Source organism: Oncorhynchus nerka, linkage group LG22 (assembly GCF_034236695.1).
Source record: "Oncorhynchus nerka isolate Pitt River linkage group LG22, Oner_Uvic_2.0, whole genome shotgun sequence".
NCBI classification, from domain to species: Eukaryota; Metazoa; Chordata; class Actinopteri; order Salmoniformes; family Salmonidae; genus Oncorhynchus; species Oncorhynchus nerka.
In genome coordinates this window covers 601,114-619,067 of record NC_088417.1, presented here as the reverse complement: position 1 = coordinate 619,067, position 17,954 = coordinate 601,114, and the positions used below count along the sequence as shown (strand labels likewise).

Below are 17,954 nucleotides of genomic sequence, written 5' to 3'. Positions count from 1 at the left end.
GATATGTCTCTAAGAACAGAACAGATATGTCTCTAAGAACAGAACAGATATGTCTCTAAGAACAGAACAGATATGTCTCTAAGAACAGAACATATATGTCTCCAAGAACAGAACATATGTCTCTAAGAACAGAACAGATATGTCTCTAAGAACAGAACGGATATGTCTCTAAGAACAGAACAGATATGTCTCTAAGAACAGAACAGATATGTCTCTAAGAACAGAACGGATATGTCTCTAAGAACAGAACGGATATGTCTCTAAGAACAGAACAGATATGTCTCTAAGAACAGAACAGATATGTCTCTAAGAACAGAACGGATATGTCTCTAAGAACAGAACAGATATGTCTCTAAGAACAGAACAGATATGTCTCTAAGAACAGAACAGATATGTCTCTAAGAACAGAACAGATATGTCTCTAAGAACAGAACAGATATGTCTCTAAGAACAGAACAGATATGTCTCTAAGAACAGAACAGATATGTCTCTAAGAACAGAACAGATATGTCTCCAAGAACAGAACAGATATGTCTCTAAGAACAGAACAGATATGTCTCTAAGAACAGAACAGATATGTCTCCAGGAACAGAACAGATATGTCTCTAAGAACAGAACAGATATGTATGTCTCTAAGAACAGAACAGATATGTCTCTAAGAACAGAACAGATATGTCTCTAAGAACAGAACAGATATGTCTCTAAGAACAGAACAGATATGTCTCTAAGAACAGAACAGATATGTCTCTAAGAACAGAACAGATATGTCTCTAAGAACAGAACAGATATGTCTCTAAGAACAGAACAGATATGTCTCTAAGAACAGAACAGATATGTCTCTAAGAACAGAACAGATATGTCTCTAAGAACAGAACAGATATGTCTCTAAGAACAGAACAGATATGTCTCTAAGAACAGAAAGAACAGAACAGATATGTCTCTAAGAACAGAACAGATATGTCTCTAAGAACAGAACAGATATGTCTCTAAGAACAGAACAGATATGTCTCTAAGAACAGAACAGATATGTCTCTAAGAACAGAACAGATATGTCTCTAAGAACAGAACAGATATGTCTCTAAGAACAGAACAGATATGTCTCTAAGAACAGAACAGATATGTCTCTAGGAACAGAACAGATATGTCTCTAAGAACAGAACAGATATGTCTCTAAGAACAGAACAGATATGAACAGAACAGATATGTCTCTAGGAACAGAACAGATATGTCTCCAGGAACAGAACAGATATGTCTCTAAGAACAGAACAGATATGTCTCTAAGAACAGAACAGATATGAACAGAACAGATATGTCTCTAAGAACAGAACAGATATGTCTCTAAGAACAGAACAGATATGTCTCTAAGAACAGAACAGATATGTCTCTAAGAACAGAACAGATATGAACAGAACAGATATGTCTCTAGGAACAGAACAGATATGTCTCTAAGAACAGAACAGATATGTCTCTAAGAACAGAACAGATATGTCTCTAAGAACAGAACAGATATGTCTCTAAGAACAGAACAGATATGTCTCTAAGAACAGAACAGATATGTCTCTAAGAACAGAACAGATATGTCTCCAAGAACAGAACAGATATGTCTCTAAGAACAGAACAGATATGTCTCTAAGAACAGAACAGATATGTCTCTAAGAACAGAACATATATGTCTCTAAGAAGAACAGAACAGATATGTCTCTAAGAACAGAACAGATATGTCTCTAAGAACAGAACAGATATGTCTCTAGGAGAACAGAACATGTCTCTAAGAACAGAACAGATATGTCTCTAAGAACAGAACAGATATGTCTCTAAGAACAGAACAGATATGTCTCTAAGAACAGAACAGATATGTCTCTAAGAACAGAACATATATGTCTCTAAGAACAGAACAGATATGTCTCTAAGAACAGAACAGATATGTCTCTAAGAACAGAACAGATATGTCTCTAAGAACAGAACAGATATGTCTCTAAGAACAGAACAGATATGTCTCTAAGAACAGAACAGATATTGTTCCCTAAGAACAGAACAGATATGTCTCTAAGAACAGAACAGATATGTCTCTAAGAACAGAACAGATATGTCTCTAAGAACAGAACAGATATGTCTCTAAGAACAGAACAGATATGTCTCTAAGAACAGAACAGATATGTCTCTAAGAACAGAACAGATATGTCTCTAAGAACAGAACAGATATGTCTCTAAGAACAGAACAGATATGTCTCTAAGAACAGAACAGATATGTCTCTAAGAACAGAACAGATATGTCTCTAAGAACAGAACAGATATGTCTCTAAGAACAGAACAGATATGTCTCTAAGAACAGAACAGATATGTCTCTAAGAACAGAACAGATATGTCTCTAAGAACAGAACAGATATGTCTCTAAGAACAGAACAGATATGTCTCTAAGAACAGAACAGATATATGTCTCTAAGAACAGAACAGATATGTCTCTAAGAACAGAACAGATATGTCTCTAAGAACAAGAACAGATATGTCTCTAAGAACAGAACAGATATGTCTCCAAGAACAGAACAGATATGTCTCTAAGAACAGAACAGATATGTCTCTAAGAACAGAACAGATATGTCTCTAAGAACAGAACAGATATGTCTAAGAACAGAACAGATATGTCTCAAGAACAGAACAGATATGTCAGATCTCTAAGAACAGAACAGATATGTCTCTAAGAACAGAACAGATATGTCTCTAAGAACAGAACAGATATGTCTCTAAGAACAGAACATATATGTCTCTAAGAACAGAACAGATATGTCTCTAAGAACAGAACAGATATGTCTCTAAGAACAGAACAGATATGTCTCCAGGAACAGAACAGATATGTCTCTAAGAACAGAACAGATATGTCTCTAAGAACAGAACAGATATGTCTCTAAGAACAGAACAGATATGTCTCTAAGAACAGAACAGATATGTCTCCAGGAACAGAACAGATATGTCTCTAAGAACAGAACAGATATGTCTCTAAGAACAGAACAGATATGTCTCTAAGAACAGAACAGATATGTCTCTAAGAACAGAACAGATATGTCTCTAAGAACAGAACAGATATGTCTCTAAGAACAGAACAGATATGTCTCTAAGAACAGAACAGATATGTCTCTAAGAACAGAACAGATATGTCTCTAAGAACAGAACAGATATGTCTCTAAGAACAGAACAGATATGTCTCTAAGAACAGAACAGATATGTCTCTAAGAACAGAACAGATATGTCTCTAAGAACAGAACAGATATGTCTCTAAGAACAGAACAGATATGTCTCTAAGAACAGAACAGATATGTCTCTAAGAACAGAACAGATATGTCTCCAGGAACAGAACAGAGAACAGAACAGATATGTCTCTAAGAACAGAACAGATATGTCTCTAAGAACAGAACAGATATGTCTCTAAGAACAGAACAGATATGTCTCCAGGAACAGAACAGATATGTCTCTAAGAACAGAACAGATATGTCTCTAAGAACAGAACAGATATGTCTCTAAGAACAGAACAGATAGATGTCTCTAAGAACAGAACAGATATGTCTCTAAGAAGAACAGAACAGATATGTCTCCAAGAACAGAACAGATATGTCTCTAAGAACAGAAATAGATATGTCTCTAAGAACAGAACAGATATGTCTCTAAGAACAGAACAGATATGTCTCTAAGAACAGAACAGATATGTCTCTAAGAACAGAACAGATATGTCTCTAAGAACAGAACAGATATGTCTCTAAGAACAGAACAGATATGTCTCTAAGAACAGAACAGATATGTCTCTAAGAACAGAACAGATATGTCTCTAAGAACAGAACAGATATGTCTCTAAGAACAGAACAGATATGTCTCTAAGAACAGAACAGATAATGTCTCTAAGAACAGAACAGATATGTCTCCAGGAACAGAACAGATATGTCTCTAAGAACAGAACAGATATGTCTCTAAGAACAGAACAGATATGTCTCTAAGAACAGAACAGATATGTCTCTAAGAACAGAACAGATATGTCTCCAGGAACAGAACAGATATGTCTATGTCTCTAAGAACAGAACAGATATGTCTCTAAGAACAGAACAGATATGTCTCTAAGAACAGAACAGATATGTCTCTAAGAACAGAACAGATATGTCTCTAAAGAACAGAACAGATATGTCTCTAAGAACAGAACAGATATGTCTCTAAGAACAGAACAGATATGTCTCTAAGAACAGAACAGATATGTCTCTAAGAACAGAACATATATGTCTCTAAGAACAGAACAGATATGTCTCTAAGGAACAGAACAGATATGTCTCTAAGAACAGAACAGAACAGAACAGAACATATGTCTCTAAGAACAGAACAGATATGTCTCTAAGAACAGAACAGATATGTCTCTAAGAACAGAACAGATATGTCTCTAAGAACAGAACAGATATGTCTCTAAGAACAGAACAGATATGTCTCTAAGAACAGAACAGATATGTCTCTAAGAACAGAACAGATATGTCTCTAAGAACAGAACAGATATGTCTCCAGGAACAGAACAGATATGTCTCTAAGAACAGAACAGATATGTCTCTAAGAACAGTCTCTAAGAAACAGAACAGATATGTCTCTAAGAACAGAACAGATATGTCTCTAAGAACAGAACAGATATGTCTCTAAGAACAGAACAGATATGTCTCTAAGAACAGAACAGATATGTCTCTAAGAACAGAACAGATATGTCTCCAGGAACAGAACAGATATGTCTCTAAGAACAGAACAGATATGTCTCTAAGAACAGAACAGATATGTCTCTAAGAACAGAACAGATATGTCTCTAAGAACAGAACAGATATGTCTCTAAGAACAGAACAGAACAGGATGTATGTCTAAGAACAGAACAGATATGTCTCTAAGAACAGAACAGATATGTCTCTAAGAACAGAACAGATATGTCTCTAAGAACAGAACAGATATGTCTCTAAGAACAGAACAGATATGTCTCTAGGAACAGAACAGATATGTCTCTAAGAACAGAACAGATATGTCTCTAAGAACAGAACAGATATGTCTCTAAGAACAGAACAGATATGTCTCCAAGAACAGAACAGATATGTCTCTAAGAACAGAACAGATATGTCTCTAAGAACAGAACAGATATGTCTCTAAGAACAGAACAGATATGTCTCTAAGAACAGAACAGATATGTCTCTAAGAACAGAACAGATATGTCTCTAAGAACAGAACAGATATGTCTCTAAGAACAGAACAGATATGTCTCTAAGAACAGAACAGATATGTCTCTAAGAACAGAACAGATATGTCTCTAAGAACAGAACAGATATGTCTCTAAGAACAGAACAGATATGTCTCTAAGAACAGAACAGATATGTCTCTAAGAACAGAACAGATATGTCTCTAAGAACAGAACAGATATGTCTCTAAGAACAGAACAGATATGTCTCTAAGAACAGAACAGATATGTCTCTAAGAACAGAACAGATATGTCTCTAGGAACAGAACAGATATGTCTCTAAGAACAGAACAGATATGTCTCTAAGAACAGAACAGATATGTCTCTAAGAACAGAACAGATATGTCTCTAAGAACAGAACAGATATGAACAGAACAGATATGTCTCTAAGAACAGAACAGATATGTCTCTAAGAACAGAACAGATATGTCTCTAAGAACAGAACAGATATGTCTCTAAGAACAGAACAGATATGTCTCTAAGAACAGAACAGATATGTCTCTAAGAACAGAACAGATATGTCTCTAAGAACAGAACAGATATGTCTCCAAGAACAGAACAGATATGTCTCTAAGAACAGAACAGATATGTCTCTAAGAACAGAACAGATATGTCTCTAAGAACAGAACATATATGTCTCTAAGAACAGAACAGATATGTCTCTAAGAACAGAACAGATAAGAACAGAACAGATGTCTCTAAGAACAGAACAGATATGTCTCTAAGAACAGAACAGATATGTCTCTAAGAACAGAGAACAGATATGTCTCTAAGAACAGAACAGATATGTCTCTAAGAACAAGAACAGATATGTCTCAAGAACAGAACAGATATGTCTCTAAGAACAGAACAGATATGAACAGAACATATATGTCTCTAAGAACAGAACAGATATGTCTCTAAGAACAGAACAGATATGTCTCTAAGAACAGAACAGATATGTCTCTAAGAACAAGAACAGATATGTCTCTAAGAACAGAACAGATATGTCTCTAAGAACAGAACAGATATGTCTCTAAGAACAGAACAGATATCTCAAAGAACAGAACAGATATGTCTAAGAACAGAACATAAGTCTCTAAGAACAGAACAGATATGTCTCTAAGAACAGAACAGATATGTCTCTAAGAACAGAACAGATATAAAAAGACAGAACGAATGTCTCTAAGAACAGAACAGATATGTCTCAAGAACAGAACAGATATGTCTCTAAGAACATATATGAACAGATATGTTCCTAAGAACAGAACAGATATGTCTCTAAGAACAGAACAGATATGTACTCTAAGAACAGAACAGATATGTCTCTAAGAACAAGAACATATATGTCTCTAAGAACAGAACAGATATGTCTCCAGGAACTCCAAAGAACAGATATGTCTCTAAGAACAGAACAGATATGTCTCTAAGAACAGAACAGATATGTCTCTAAGAACAGAACAGATATGTCTCTAAGAACAGAACAGATATGTCTCCAAGAACAGAACAGATGTCTCCAGGAGACAGAACAGATATGTCCTCTAAGAACAGAACAGATATGTCTCTAAGAACAGAACAGATATGTCTCTAAGAACAGAACAGATATGTCTCTAAGAACAGAACAGATATGTCCAAAGAACAGAACATATATGTCTCTAAGAACAGAACAGATATGTCTCTAAGAACAGAACAGATATGTCTCTAAGAACAGAACAGATATGTCTCTAAGAACAGAACAGATATGTCTCTAAAACAGAACAGATATGTCTCTAGAACAGAACAGATATGTCTCTAAGAACAGAACAGATATGTCTCTAAGAACAGAACAGATATGTCTCTAAGAACAGAACAGATATGTCTCTAAGAACAGAACATATATGTCTCTAAGATCAGAACAGATATGTCTCTAAGAACAGAACAGATGTCTCCAGGAACAGAAACAGATATGTCTCTAAGAACAGAGCAGATATGTCTCTAAGAACAGAACAGATATGTCTCTAGAACAGAACAGATAGTCTCTAAGAACAGAACAGATATAGTCTCCAGGAACAGAACAGATATGTCTCTAAGAACAGAACAGATATGTCTCTAAGAACAGAAACGATATGTCTCTAAGAACAGAACGGATATGTCTCTAAGAACAGAACATATATGTCTCCAGGAACAGAAACAGATATGTCTCAAGAACAGAACAGATATGTCTCAAGAACAGAACAGATATGTCTCCAAGAACAGAACAGATATGTCTCAGATAAAGAACAGAACAGATATGTCTCTAAGAACAAGAACAGATATGTCTCTAAGAACAGAACAGATATGTCTCACAAGAACAGAACAGATATGTCTCTAAGAACAGAACAGATGTCTCCAGGAACAGAAATAGATATGTCTCTAAGAACAGAACAGATATGTCTTTAAGAACAGAACATATATGTCTCTAAGAAACAGAACAGATATGTCTCTAAGAACAGAACAGATATGTCTGCAAGAACAGAACAGATATGTCTCCAAGAACAGAACAGATATGTCTCTAAGAACAGAACAGATATGTCTCCAAGAACAGAACAGATATGTCTCTAAGAACAGAACAGATATGTCTCTAAGAACAGAACAGATATGTCTCTAAGAACAGAACATATATGTCTAAGAACAGAACAGATATGTATAAGAACAGAACAGATATGTCTCAAAGAACAGAACAGATGTCTCCAAGATCAGAACAGAACAGATATGTCTCTAAGAACAGAGCAGATGTCTCTAAGAACAGAACAGATATGTCTCTAAGAACAGATATGTCTCCAAGAACAGAACAGATATGTCTCCAAGAACAGAACAGATATGTCTCTAAGAACAGAACAGATATGTCTCTAAGAACAGAACAGATACGTCTCTAAGAACAGAACATATATGTCTCTAAGAACAGAACATATGTCTCTAAGAAACAGAACAGATATGTCTCTAAGAACAGAACAGATATGTCTCTAAGAACAGAACAGATATGTTCTAAGAACAGAACATAAGAAGAACAGAACAGATATGTCTCTAAGAACAGAACGGATATGTCTCTAAGAACAGAACAGATATGTCTCTAAGAACAGAACAGATATGTCTCTAAGAACAGAACAGATATGTCTCTAAGAACAGAACAGATATGTCTCCTAAGAACAGAACAGATGTCTCTAAGAACAGAACAGATATGTCTCCAAGAACAGAACAGATATGTCTCTAAGAACAGAACATATATGTCTCTAAGAACAGAACAGATATGTCTCTAAAAGAACAGAACAGATATGTCTCTAAGAACAGAACAGATATGTCTCAAGAACAAGATACAGAACAGATATGTCTCTAAAGAACAGAACAGATATGTCTCTAAGAACAGAACAGATATGTCTCTAAAGAACAGAACATATGTCTCCAGGAACAGAACAGATATGTTTCTAAGAACAGAACAGATATGTCTCTAAGAACAGAACAGATATGTCTCTAAAGAACAGAACAGATATGTCTCCAAGAACAGAACAGATATGTCTCTAAGAACAGAACAGATATGTCTCTAAGAACAGAACAGATATGTCTCTAAGAACAGAACATATATGTCTCCAAGAACAGAAACAGATATGTCTCTAAGAACAGAAACAGGATATGTCTCTAAGAACAGAACAGATATGTCTCTAAGAACAGAACAGATATCTCTAGTATATGTCTCTAAGAACAGAACAGATATGTCTCTAAGAACAGAACAGATATGTCTCTAAGAACAGAACATAGATATGTCTCTAAGATACAAAGAACAGATATGTCTCTAAGAACAGAACAGATATGTCTCTAAGAACAGAACGGATATGTCTCTAAGAACAGAACAGATATGTCTCCAAAACAGAACAGATATGTCTCTAAGAACAGAACAGATATGTCTCTAAGAACAGAACAGATATGTCTCTAAGAACAGAACAGATATGTCTCTAAGAACAGAACAGATGTCTCCAGGAACAGAACAGATATGTCTCTAAAGAACAGAACAGATATGTCTCTAAGAACAAGAACAGATATGTCTCTAAGAACAGAACAGATATCTCTAAGAACAGAACAGATATGTCTCTAAGAACAGAACAGATATGTCTCTAAGAACAGAACAGATATGTCTCTAAGAACAGAACAGATATGTCTCTAAGAACAGAACAGATATGTCTCCAGGAACAGAACAGATATGTCTCTAAGAACAGAACAGATATGTCTCTAAGAACAGAACAGATATGTCTCCAGGAACAGAACAGATATGTCTCTAAGAACAGAACATATATGTCTCTAAGAACAGAACAGATATGTCTCTAAGAACAGAACATATATGTCTCTAAGAACAGAACATATATGTCTCTAAGAACAGAACGGATATGTCTCCAAGAACAGAACAGATATGTCTCTAAGAACAGAACAGATATGTCTCTAAGAACAGAACAGATATGTCTCTAAGAACAGAACAGATATGTCTCTAAGAACAGAACAGATATGTCTCTAAGAACAGAACAGATGTCTCCAGGAACAGAACAGATATGTCTCTAAGAACAGAACAGATATGTCTCTAAGAACAGAACAGATATGTCTCTAAGAACAGAACAGATATGTCTCTAAGAACAGAACAGATATGTCTCCAAGAACAGAACAGATATGTCTCTAAGAACAGAACAGATATGTCTCTAAGAACAAGAACAGATATGTCTCTAAGAACAGAACATATATGTCTCTAAGAACAGAACAGATATGTCTCTAAGAACAGAACAGATATGTCTCTAAGAACAGAACAGATATGTCTCTAAGAACAGAACAGATATGTCTCAGAACAGAAGAACAGAACAGATATGTCTCAAAAAACTATGTCTCTAAGAACAGAACAGATATGTCTCTAAGAACAGAACAGATATGTCTCTAAGAACAGAACAGATATGTCTCCAAGAACAGAACAGATATGTCTCTAAGAACAGAACAGATATGTCTCTAAGAACAGAACAGATATGTCTCTAAGAACAGAACAGATATGTCTCTAAGAACAGAACAGATATGTCTCTAAGAACAGAACAGATATGTCTCTAAGAACAGAACAGATATGTCTCTAAGAACAGAACATATATGTCTCTAAGAGCAGAACAGAACAAGAACAGATATGTCTCTAAGAACAGAACAGATATGTCTCTAAGAACAGAACAGATATGTCTCTAAGAACAGAACAGATATGTCTCTAAGAACAGAACAGATATGTCTCTAAGAACAGAACAGATATGTCTCTAAGAACAGAACAGAACAGATGTCTCTAAGAACAGAACAGATATGTCTCTAAGAACAAGAACAGAACAGATGTCTCCAGGAACAGAACAGATATGTCTCTAAGAACAGAACAGATATGTCTCTAAGAACAGAACAGATATGTCTAAGAACAGAACAGATATGTCTCCAAGAACAGAACAGATATGTCTCTAAGAACAGAACAGATATGTCTCTAAGAACAGAACAGATATGTCTCTAAGAACAGAACAGATATGTCTCTAAGAACAGAACAGATATGTCTCTAAGAACAGAACAGATACAGAACAGATATGTCTCTAAGAACAGAACAGATATGTCTCTAAGAACAGAAGAACAGAACATATGTCTCTAAGAACAGAACAGATATGTCTAAGAACAGAACAGATATGTCTCTAAGAACAGAACAGATATGTCTCTAAGAACAGAACAGATATGTCTCTAAGAACAGAACAGATGTCTCCAGGAACAGAACAGATATGTCTCTAAGAACAGAACAGATATGTCTCTAAGAACAGAACAGATATGTCTCTAAGAACAGAACAGATATGTCTCTAAGAACAGAACAGATATGTCTCCAAGAACAGAACAGATATGTCTCTAAGAACAGAACAGATATGTCTCTAAGAACAGAACAGATATGTCTCTAAGAACAGAACAGATATGTCTCTAAGAACAGAACAGATATGTCTCTAAGAACAGAACAGATATGTCTCTAAGAACAGAACAGATATGTCTCTAAGAACAGAACAGATATGTCTCTAAGAACAGAACAGATATGTCTCCAGAACAGTCTCTAAGAACAGAACAGATATGTCTCTAAGAACAGAACAGATATGTCTCTAAGAACAGAACAGATATGTCTCTAAGAACATATGTCTCTAAGAACAGAACAGATATGTCTCTAAGAACAGAACAGATATGTCTCTAAGAACAGAACAGATATGTCTCTAAGAACAGAACAGATATGTCTCTAAGAACAGAACAGATATGTCTCTAAGAACAGAACAGATATGTCTCTAAGAACAGAACAGATATGTCTCTAAGAACAGAACAGATATGTCTCTAAGAACAGAACAGATATGTCTCTAAGAACAGAACAGATATGTCTCTAAGAACAGAACAGATATGTCTCTAAGAACAGAACAGATATGTCTCTAAGAACAGAACAGATATGTCTCTAAGAACATATGTCTCTAAGAACAGAACAGATATGTCTCTAAGAACAGAACAGATATGTCTCTAAGAACAGAACAGATATGTCTCTAAGAACAGAACAGATATGTCTCTAAGAACAGAACAGGATATGTCTCTAAGAACAGAACAGATATGTCTCTAAGAACAGAACAGATATGTCTCTAAGAACAGAACAGATATGTCTCTAAGAACAGAACAGATATGTCTCTAAGAACAGAACAGATATGTCTCTAAGAACAGAACAGATATGTCTCTAAGAACAGAACAGATATGTCTCTAAGAACAGAACAGATATGTCTCTAAGAACAGAACAGATATGTCTCTAAGAACAGAACAGATATGTCTCTAAGAACAGAACAGATATGTCTCTAAGAACAGAACAGATATGTCTCTAAGAACAGAACAGATATGTCTCTAAGAACAGAACAGATATGTCTCTAAGAACAGAACAGATATGTCTCTAAGAACAGAACAGATATGTCTCTAAGAACAGAACAGATATGTCTCTAAGAACAGAACAGATATGTCTCTAAGAACAGAACAGATATGTCTCTAAGAACAGAACAGATATGTCTCTAAGAACAGAACAGATATGTCTCTAAGAACAGAACAGATATGTCTCTAAGAACAGAACAGATATGTCTCTAAGAACAGAACAGATATGTCTCTAAGAACAGAACAGATATGTCTCTAAGAACAGAACAGATATGTCTCTAAGAACAGAACAGATATGTCTCTAAGAACAGAACAGATATGTCTCTAAGAACAGAACAGATATGTCTCTAAGAACAGAACAGATATGTCTCTAAGAACAGAACAGAACAGATATGTCTCTAAGAACAGAACAGATATGTCTCTAAGAACAGAACAGATATGTCTCTAAGAACAGAACAGATATGTCTCTAAGAACAGAACAGATATGTCTCTAAGAACAGAACAGATATGTCTCTAAGAACAGAACAGATATGTCTCTAAGAACAGAACAGATATGTCTCTAAGAACAGAACAGAACAGATATGTCTCTAAGAACAGAACAGATATGTCTCTAAGAACAGAACAGATATGTCTCTAAGAACAGAACAGATATGTCTCTAAGAACAGAACAGATATGTCTCTAAGAACAGAACAGATATGTCTCTAAGAACAGAACAGATATGTCTCTAAGAACAGAACAGATATGTCTCTAAGAACAGAACAGATATGTCTCTAAGAACAGAACATATGTCTCTAAGAACAGAACAGATATGTCTGAACAGAACAGATATGTCTCTAAGAACAGAACAGATATGAACAGAACATATATGTCTCTAGGAACAGAACAGATATGTCTCTAAGAACAGAACAGATATGTCTCTAAGAACAGAACATTACATTTACATTACATTTAAGTCATTTAGCAGACGCTCTTATCCAGATATGTTACTCTAAGAACAGAACAGATATGTCCTTATATGTCTCAAGTGGAACAGCCACTTTAAATATGTCTCTAGGTCTTTCTAAGAACAGAACAGGATTATTTATCCTAAGAACCTAGGTATTCCTTAAAGAGGTGGGGTTTCAGGTGTCTCTAAGGAACAGAACAGATTGAACAGAACAGATGTCCTGGCGTCAGAACAGAGTTTGTTCCACCATTGGGGAACATATTATTTATCAAATAATAAATATGTCTCCAATGTATTTCGCCAACCAACCTATTTTCTGCTGTTTTTGCAGTGTCCTTATTATGCAATTATGGTTCTCCCTGACTCCTCTACTTTCTTCTCCTCCTCCTTCTTCCTCCCATCCTCTTCAGTTCAACTTGGTGTGTGCCAACAGTGGTCTGAACGAGGCGTCCCAGTCCATCTTCATGGCAGGGCTCCTGATCGGTGCTCTGGTGTTTGGGCCAATGGCAGACAGGTATGGACCCATCCAGTGTTTCCCTTGGGATTTTTTTCAGCGGTGGTGGCAAAGGTAGCAGGGTGTGTGGTGGTGGGGGGGGGGTGCATTGCTACTAGAGTTAACGTAATGACAAGCTAGCTGTTCCCATAGACTTCCATTGAGCCAATGACTATTCATTTAAAATGATCCTATCAGAGCTCCGACACATCTGTTCACCCCTGGGGAAACACTGACTCATCTTGTCAGAGTTCTGAAACATCTGTTCACCCCTGGGGAAACACTGACTCATCTTGTCAGAGTTCTGAAACATCTGTTCACCCCTGGGGAAACACTGACTCATCTTGTCAGAGTTCTGAAACATCTGCTCACCCCTGGGGAAACACTGACTCATCTTGTCAGAGTTCTGAAACATCTGCTCACCCCTGGGGAAACACTGACTCATCTTGTCAGAGTTCTGAAACATCTGCTCACCCTTTAGGCGTTTCTCTGACTAATGTCTGTTTTCATGGCTCTTAAACATGACACATGGGTTCTATTCAGTTGTCTGTTAATGAATATTCCTAATCAAGTGCCAATATGTTATGCCAAAGACATCACTCCACTAGTCTGTTTTATTGTTGTTGTAACTAAGGCAACTTTAGAACAATGCCCTCAGTGTGTCTCTCAGATTGTCTCTCAGAAATTCAAACACAAGTTGTAATTGTAGAAGGTATTCTAGTTCTAGGTTATTAGAAGTTATCACAGATATTTCAGTTATCCGAGCCCACTGGGGCATATTGGAGGTTATTAGAAGACATTTCAGTTATCCGAGCCCACTGGGGCTTATTGGAGGTTATTAGAAGATATTTCAGTTATCCGAGCCCACTGGGTTGTATTGGAGGTTACAGGTTTAAGAGGACCCAGTGCCCACCATGCTGTCTTCTCTCCTCCACAGGTAGTTAATGAGGCTGTCTCCCCTCCTTTCCTGTCTCCTCTCCTCTCCTGTCTCTCCTCTCCTGTCTCCCTCCTGTCTCCTCTCCTCTCCTGTCTCTCCTCTCCTGTCTCCTCTCCTCCACAGGTAGTTAATGAGGCTGTCTCCCTTCCTTTCCTGTCTCCTCTCCCTTCCTTTCCTGTCTCCCCTCCTTTCCTGTCTCCTCTCCTCTCACCTCCTTTCCTTTATCCTCTCCTCCACAGGTAGTTAATGATCCTCTCCTCTCCTCTCCTCTCCTCTCCTCTCCTCTCCTCTCCTCTCCTCTCCTCTCCTCTCCTCTCCTCTCCTCTCCTCTCCTCTCCTCCTCACTTCTCCCCTCTTTTTTCCTGTCCTGTCTCCTCAGGTATGGTAGGCGTTTTGTGGTCCTCCTCTCTTTGCTCGTCCAGCTGTTGTTCAGCGTGGGAGCAGCCTTCTCTCCCAACATCTATGTTTACATAGCCTTCAGATTCATGGTCGGCACCACCATCTCAGGCGTCGCTATAAACACGTATGTCTTAGGTGGGTACACTGCGATGTTCTACAACAGATGAAGTCAGAAGTTTACCTACACCTTAGCCAAATACATTTAAACTCAGTTGTTCACAATTCCTGACATTTAATCCTAGTAATAATTACCTGTCTTAGGTCAGTTAGGATCACCACTTTATTTTAAGACTGTGAAATGTCAGAATAATATTAGAGAGAATGATTTATTTCAGATGTATTTATTTCATCACATTCCCAGTGGGTCAGAAGTTTACATACACTCAATTATTATTTGGTAGCATTGCCTTTAAATTGTTTGACTTGGATCAAACGTTTTGGGTAGCCTTCCACAAGCTTCCCACAATTTTGTCCCATTCCTCCTGACAGAGCTGGTGTAACTTAGTCAGGTTTATAGTCCTCCTTGCTTGCACACGCTTTTTCAGTTCTGCCCACAAATGTTCTATAGGACTGAGGTCAGGGATTTGTGATGGCCACTCCAATACCTTGACTTTCTTGTCCTAAAGCCATTTTGCCACAACTTTGGAAATATGCTTGGGGTCAATGTCCATTTGGAAGACCCATTTACGACCAAGCTTTAACTGATGTCTTGAGATGTTGCTTCAATATATCCACATAATTGTCTCTCCTCATGATGCCATCTATTTCGTGAAGTGCACCAGGCCCTCCTGCAGCAAAGCACTCCCACAACATGATGCTGCCACCCCCATGCTTCACAGTTGGGATGGTGTTCTTCGGCTTGCAAACCTCCTCCTTTTTCCTCCAAACATAACGATGGTCATTATGGCCAAACAGTTCTATTTTTGTTTCATCAGACCAGAGGACATTTCTCCAAAAAGTACAATCTTTGTCCCCATGTGCAGTTGCAAACCGTAGTCTGGCTTCTTGCTGAGCGGCCTTTCAGATTATGTCGATATAGGACTTGTTTTACTGTGGATATAGATACTTTTGTACCTGTTTCCTCCAGCATCTTCACAAGGTCCTTTGCTGTTGTTCTGGGATTGATTTGCGCTCTTCATCTCTAGGAGACAGAACGTGTATACTTCCTGAGCGGTATGACGGCTCCATGGTCCCATGGTGTTTATACGTGCATAATATTGTTTGTACAGATGAATGTGGTACCACCTTCAGGCATTTGGAAATTGCTCCCAAGGTTGAACCAGACATTTTTGAAGGTCTACAAGTTTTTCTTCTGAGGTCTTGGCTGATTTCTTTTGATTTTCCCATGACGTCAAGTGAAGAGGCACTGAGTCTGAAGGTAGGCCTTTAAATAAATCCACAGGTACACCTCCAATTGACTCAAATGATGTCAATAAACCTATCAGAAGCTCCTAAACCAATGACATTTTCTTGAATTTTCCAAGCTGTTTAAAGGCACAGTAAACTTAGTTTATGTAAACTTCTGACCCACTGGAATTGTGATACAGTGAATTATAAGTGAAATAATCTGTCTGTAAACAGTTGTTGGACAAATTACTTGTGTCATGAACAAAGTAGATGTCCTTACCGACTTGCCAAAACTATAGTTTGTTAATAAGAAATTTGTGAAGTGGTTGAAAAACTAGTTTTAATGACTCCAACCTGATTGTATGTAAACTTTCAACTGTACGTAGCTACCTTTTCACGTAGTGAAAACTAAAGCTCTCAAATTTCTTGTTTCAAATGCGAGGTTTAGTTGTTTACTTCCCAGAAATAAGCTGTGTTGGTGCTGGGCTGGAACAAAATCCTGCACCCCAGCAGCCCTCTAGGACTCATGTTGCACACTACCATACTAGATGTCTGACACCTCTGGCATGTACTGTAGGTGTTTCCATCCTCCAGGTAACTAACCAGGTGCTGAGTGGACTGGTAACAACAGGATGGCTCTGTTCACCACTGACCTCTAACCCCTGATCTCTAACCAGGTGCTGAGTAGACCGGTAACATTTACATTACATTTACACTTAAGTCATTTAGCAGACGCTCTTATCCAGAGCGACTTACAAATTGGTGCATTCACCTTATGACATCCAGTGGAACAGTAGTGCATCTAAATATTTTAAGGGGGGGGGGGGTGAGAGGGATTACTTTATCCTATCCTAGGTATTCCTTAAAGAGGTGGGGTTTCAGGTGTCTCCGGAAGGTGGTGATTGACTCCGCTGTCCTGGCGTCGTGAGGGAGTTTGTTCCACCATTGGGGGGGCCAGAGCAGCGAACAGTTTTGACTGGGCTGAGCGGGAACTGTACTTCCTCAGTGGTAGGGAGGCGAGCAGGCCAGAGGTGGATGAACGCAGTGCCCTTGTTTGGGTGTAGGGCCTGATCAGAGCCTGGAGGTACTGAGGTGCCGTTCCCCTCACAGCTCCGTAGGCAAGCACCATGGTCTTGTAGCGGATGCGAGCTTCAACTGGAAGCCAGTGGAGGGAGCGGAGGAGCGGGGTGACGTGAGAGAACTTGGGAAGGTTGAACACCAGACGGGCTGCGGCGTTCTGGATGAGTTGTAGGGGTTTAATGGCACAGGCAGGGAGCCCAGCCAACAGCGAGTTGCAGTAATCCAGACGGGAGATGACAAGTGCCTGGATTAGGACCTGCGCCGCTTCCTGTGTGAGGCAGGGTCGTACTCTGCGGATGTTGTAGAGCATGAACCTACAGGAACGGGCCACCGCCTTGATGTTAGTTGAGAACGACAGGGTGTTGTCCAGGATCACGCCAAGGTTCTTAGCGCTCTGGGAGGAGGACACAATGGAGTTGTCAACCGTGATGGCGAGATCATGGAACGGGCAGTCCTTCCCCGGGAGGAAGAGCAGCTCCGTCTTGCCGAGGTTCAGCTTGAGGTGGTGATCCGTCATCCACACTGATATGTCTGCCAGACATGCAGAGATGCGATTCGCCACCTGGTCATCAGAAGGGGAAAGGAGAAGATTAATTGTGTGTCGTC

General features: G+C 38.1%; 1 protein-coding gene across 2 annotated transcripts in view; it reads left to right on the top strand.

Moving 5' to 3' along the window:
* slc22a13b (solute carrier family 22 member 13b) overlaps positions 1 to 17,954 on the top strand; it is a 58,728-nt gene that overhangs the window by 16,685 nt on the left and 24,089 nt on the right. For both annotated transcript variants that reach the window (XM_065006855.1, XM_065006856.1), the window contains exons 2-3: positions 13,503 to 13,606; positions 14,902 to 15,056. In XM_065006855.1, the coding sequence (XP_064862927.1) occupies positions 13,503 to 13,606; positions 14,902 to 15,056 (259 nt within the window). The remainder of the gene's footprint in view (positions 1 to 13,502; positions 13,607 to 14,901; positions 15,057 to 17,954) is intronic.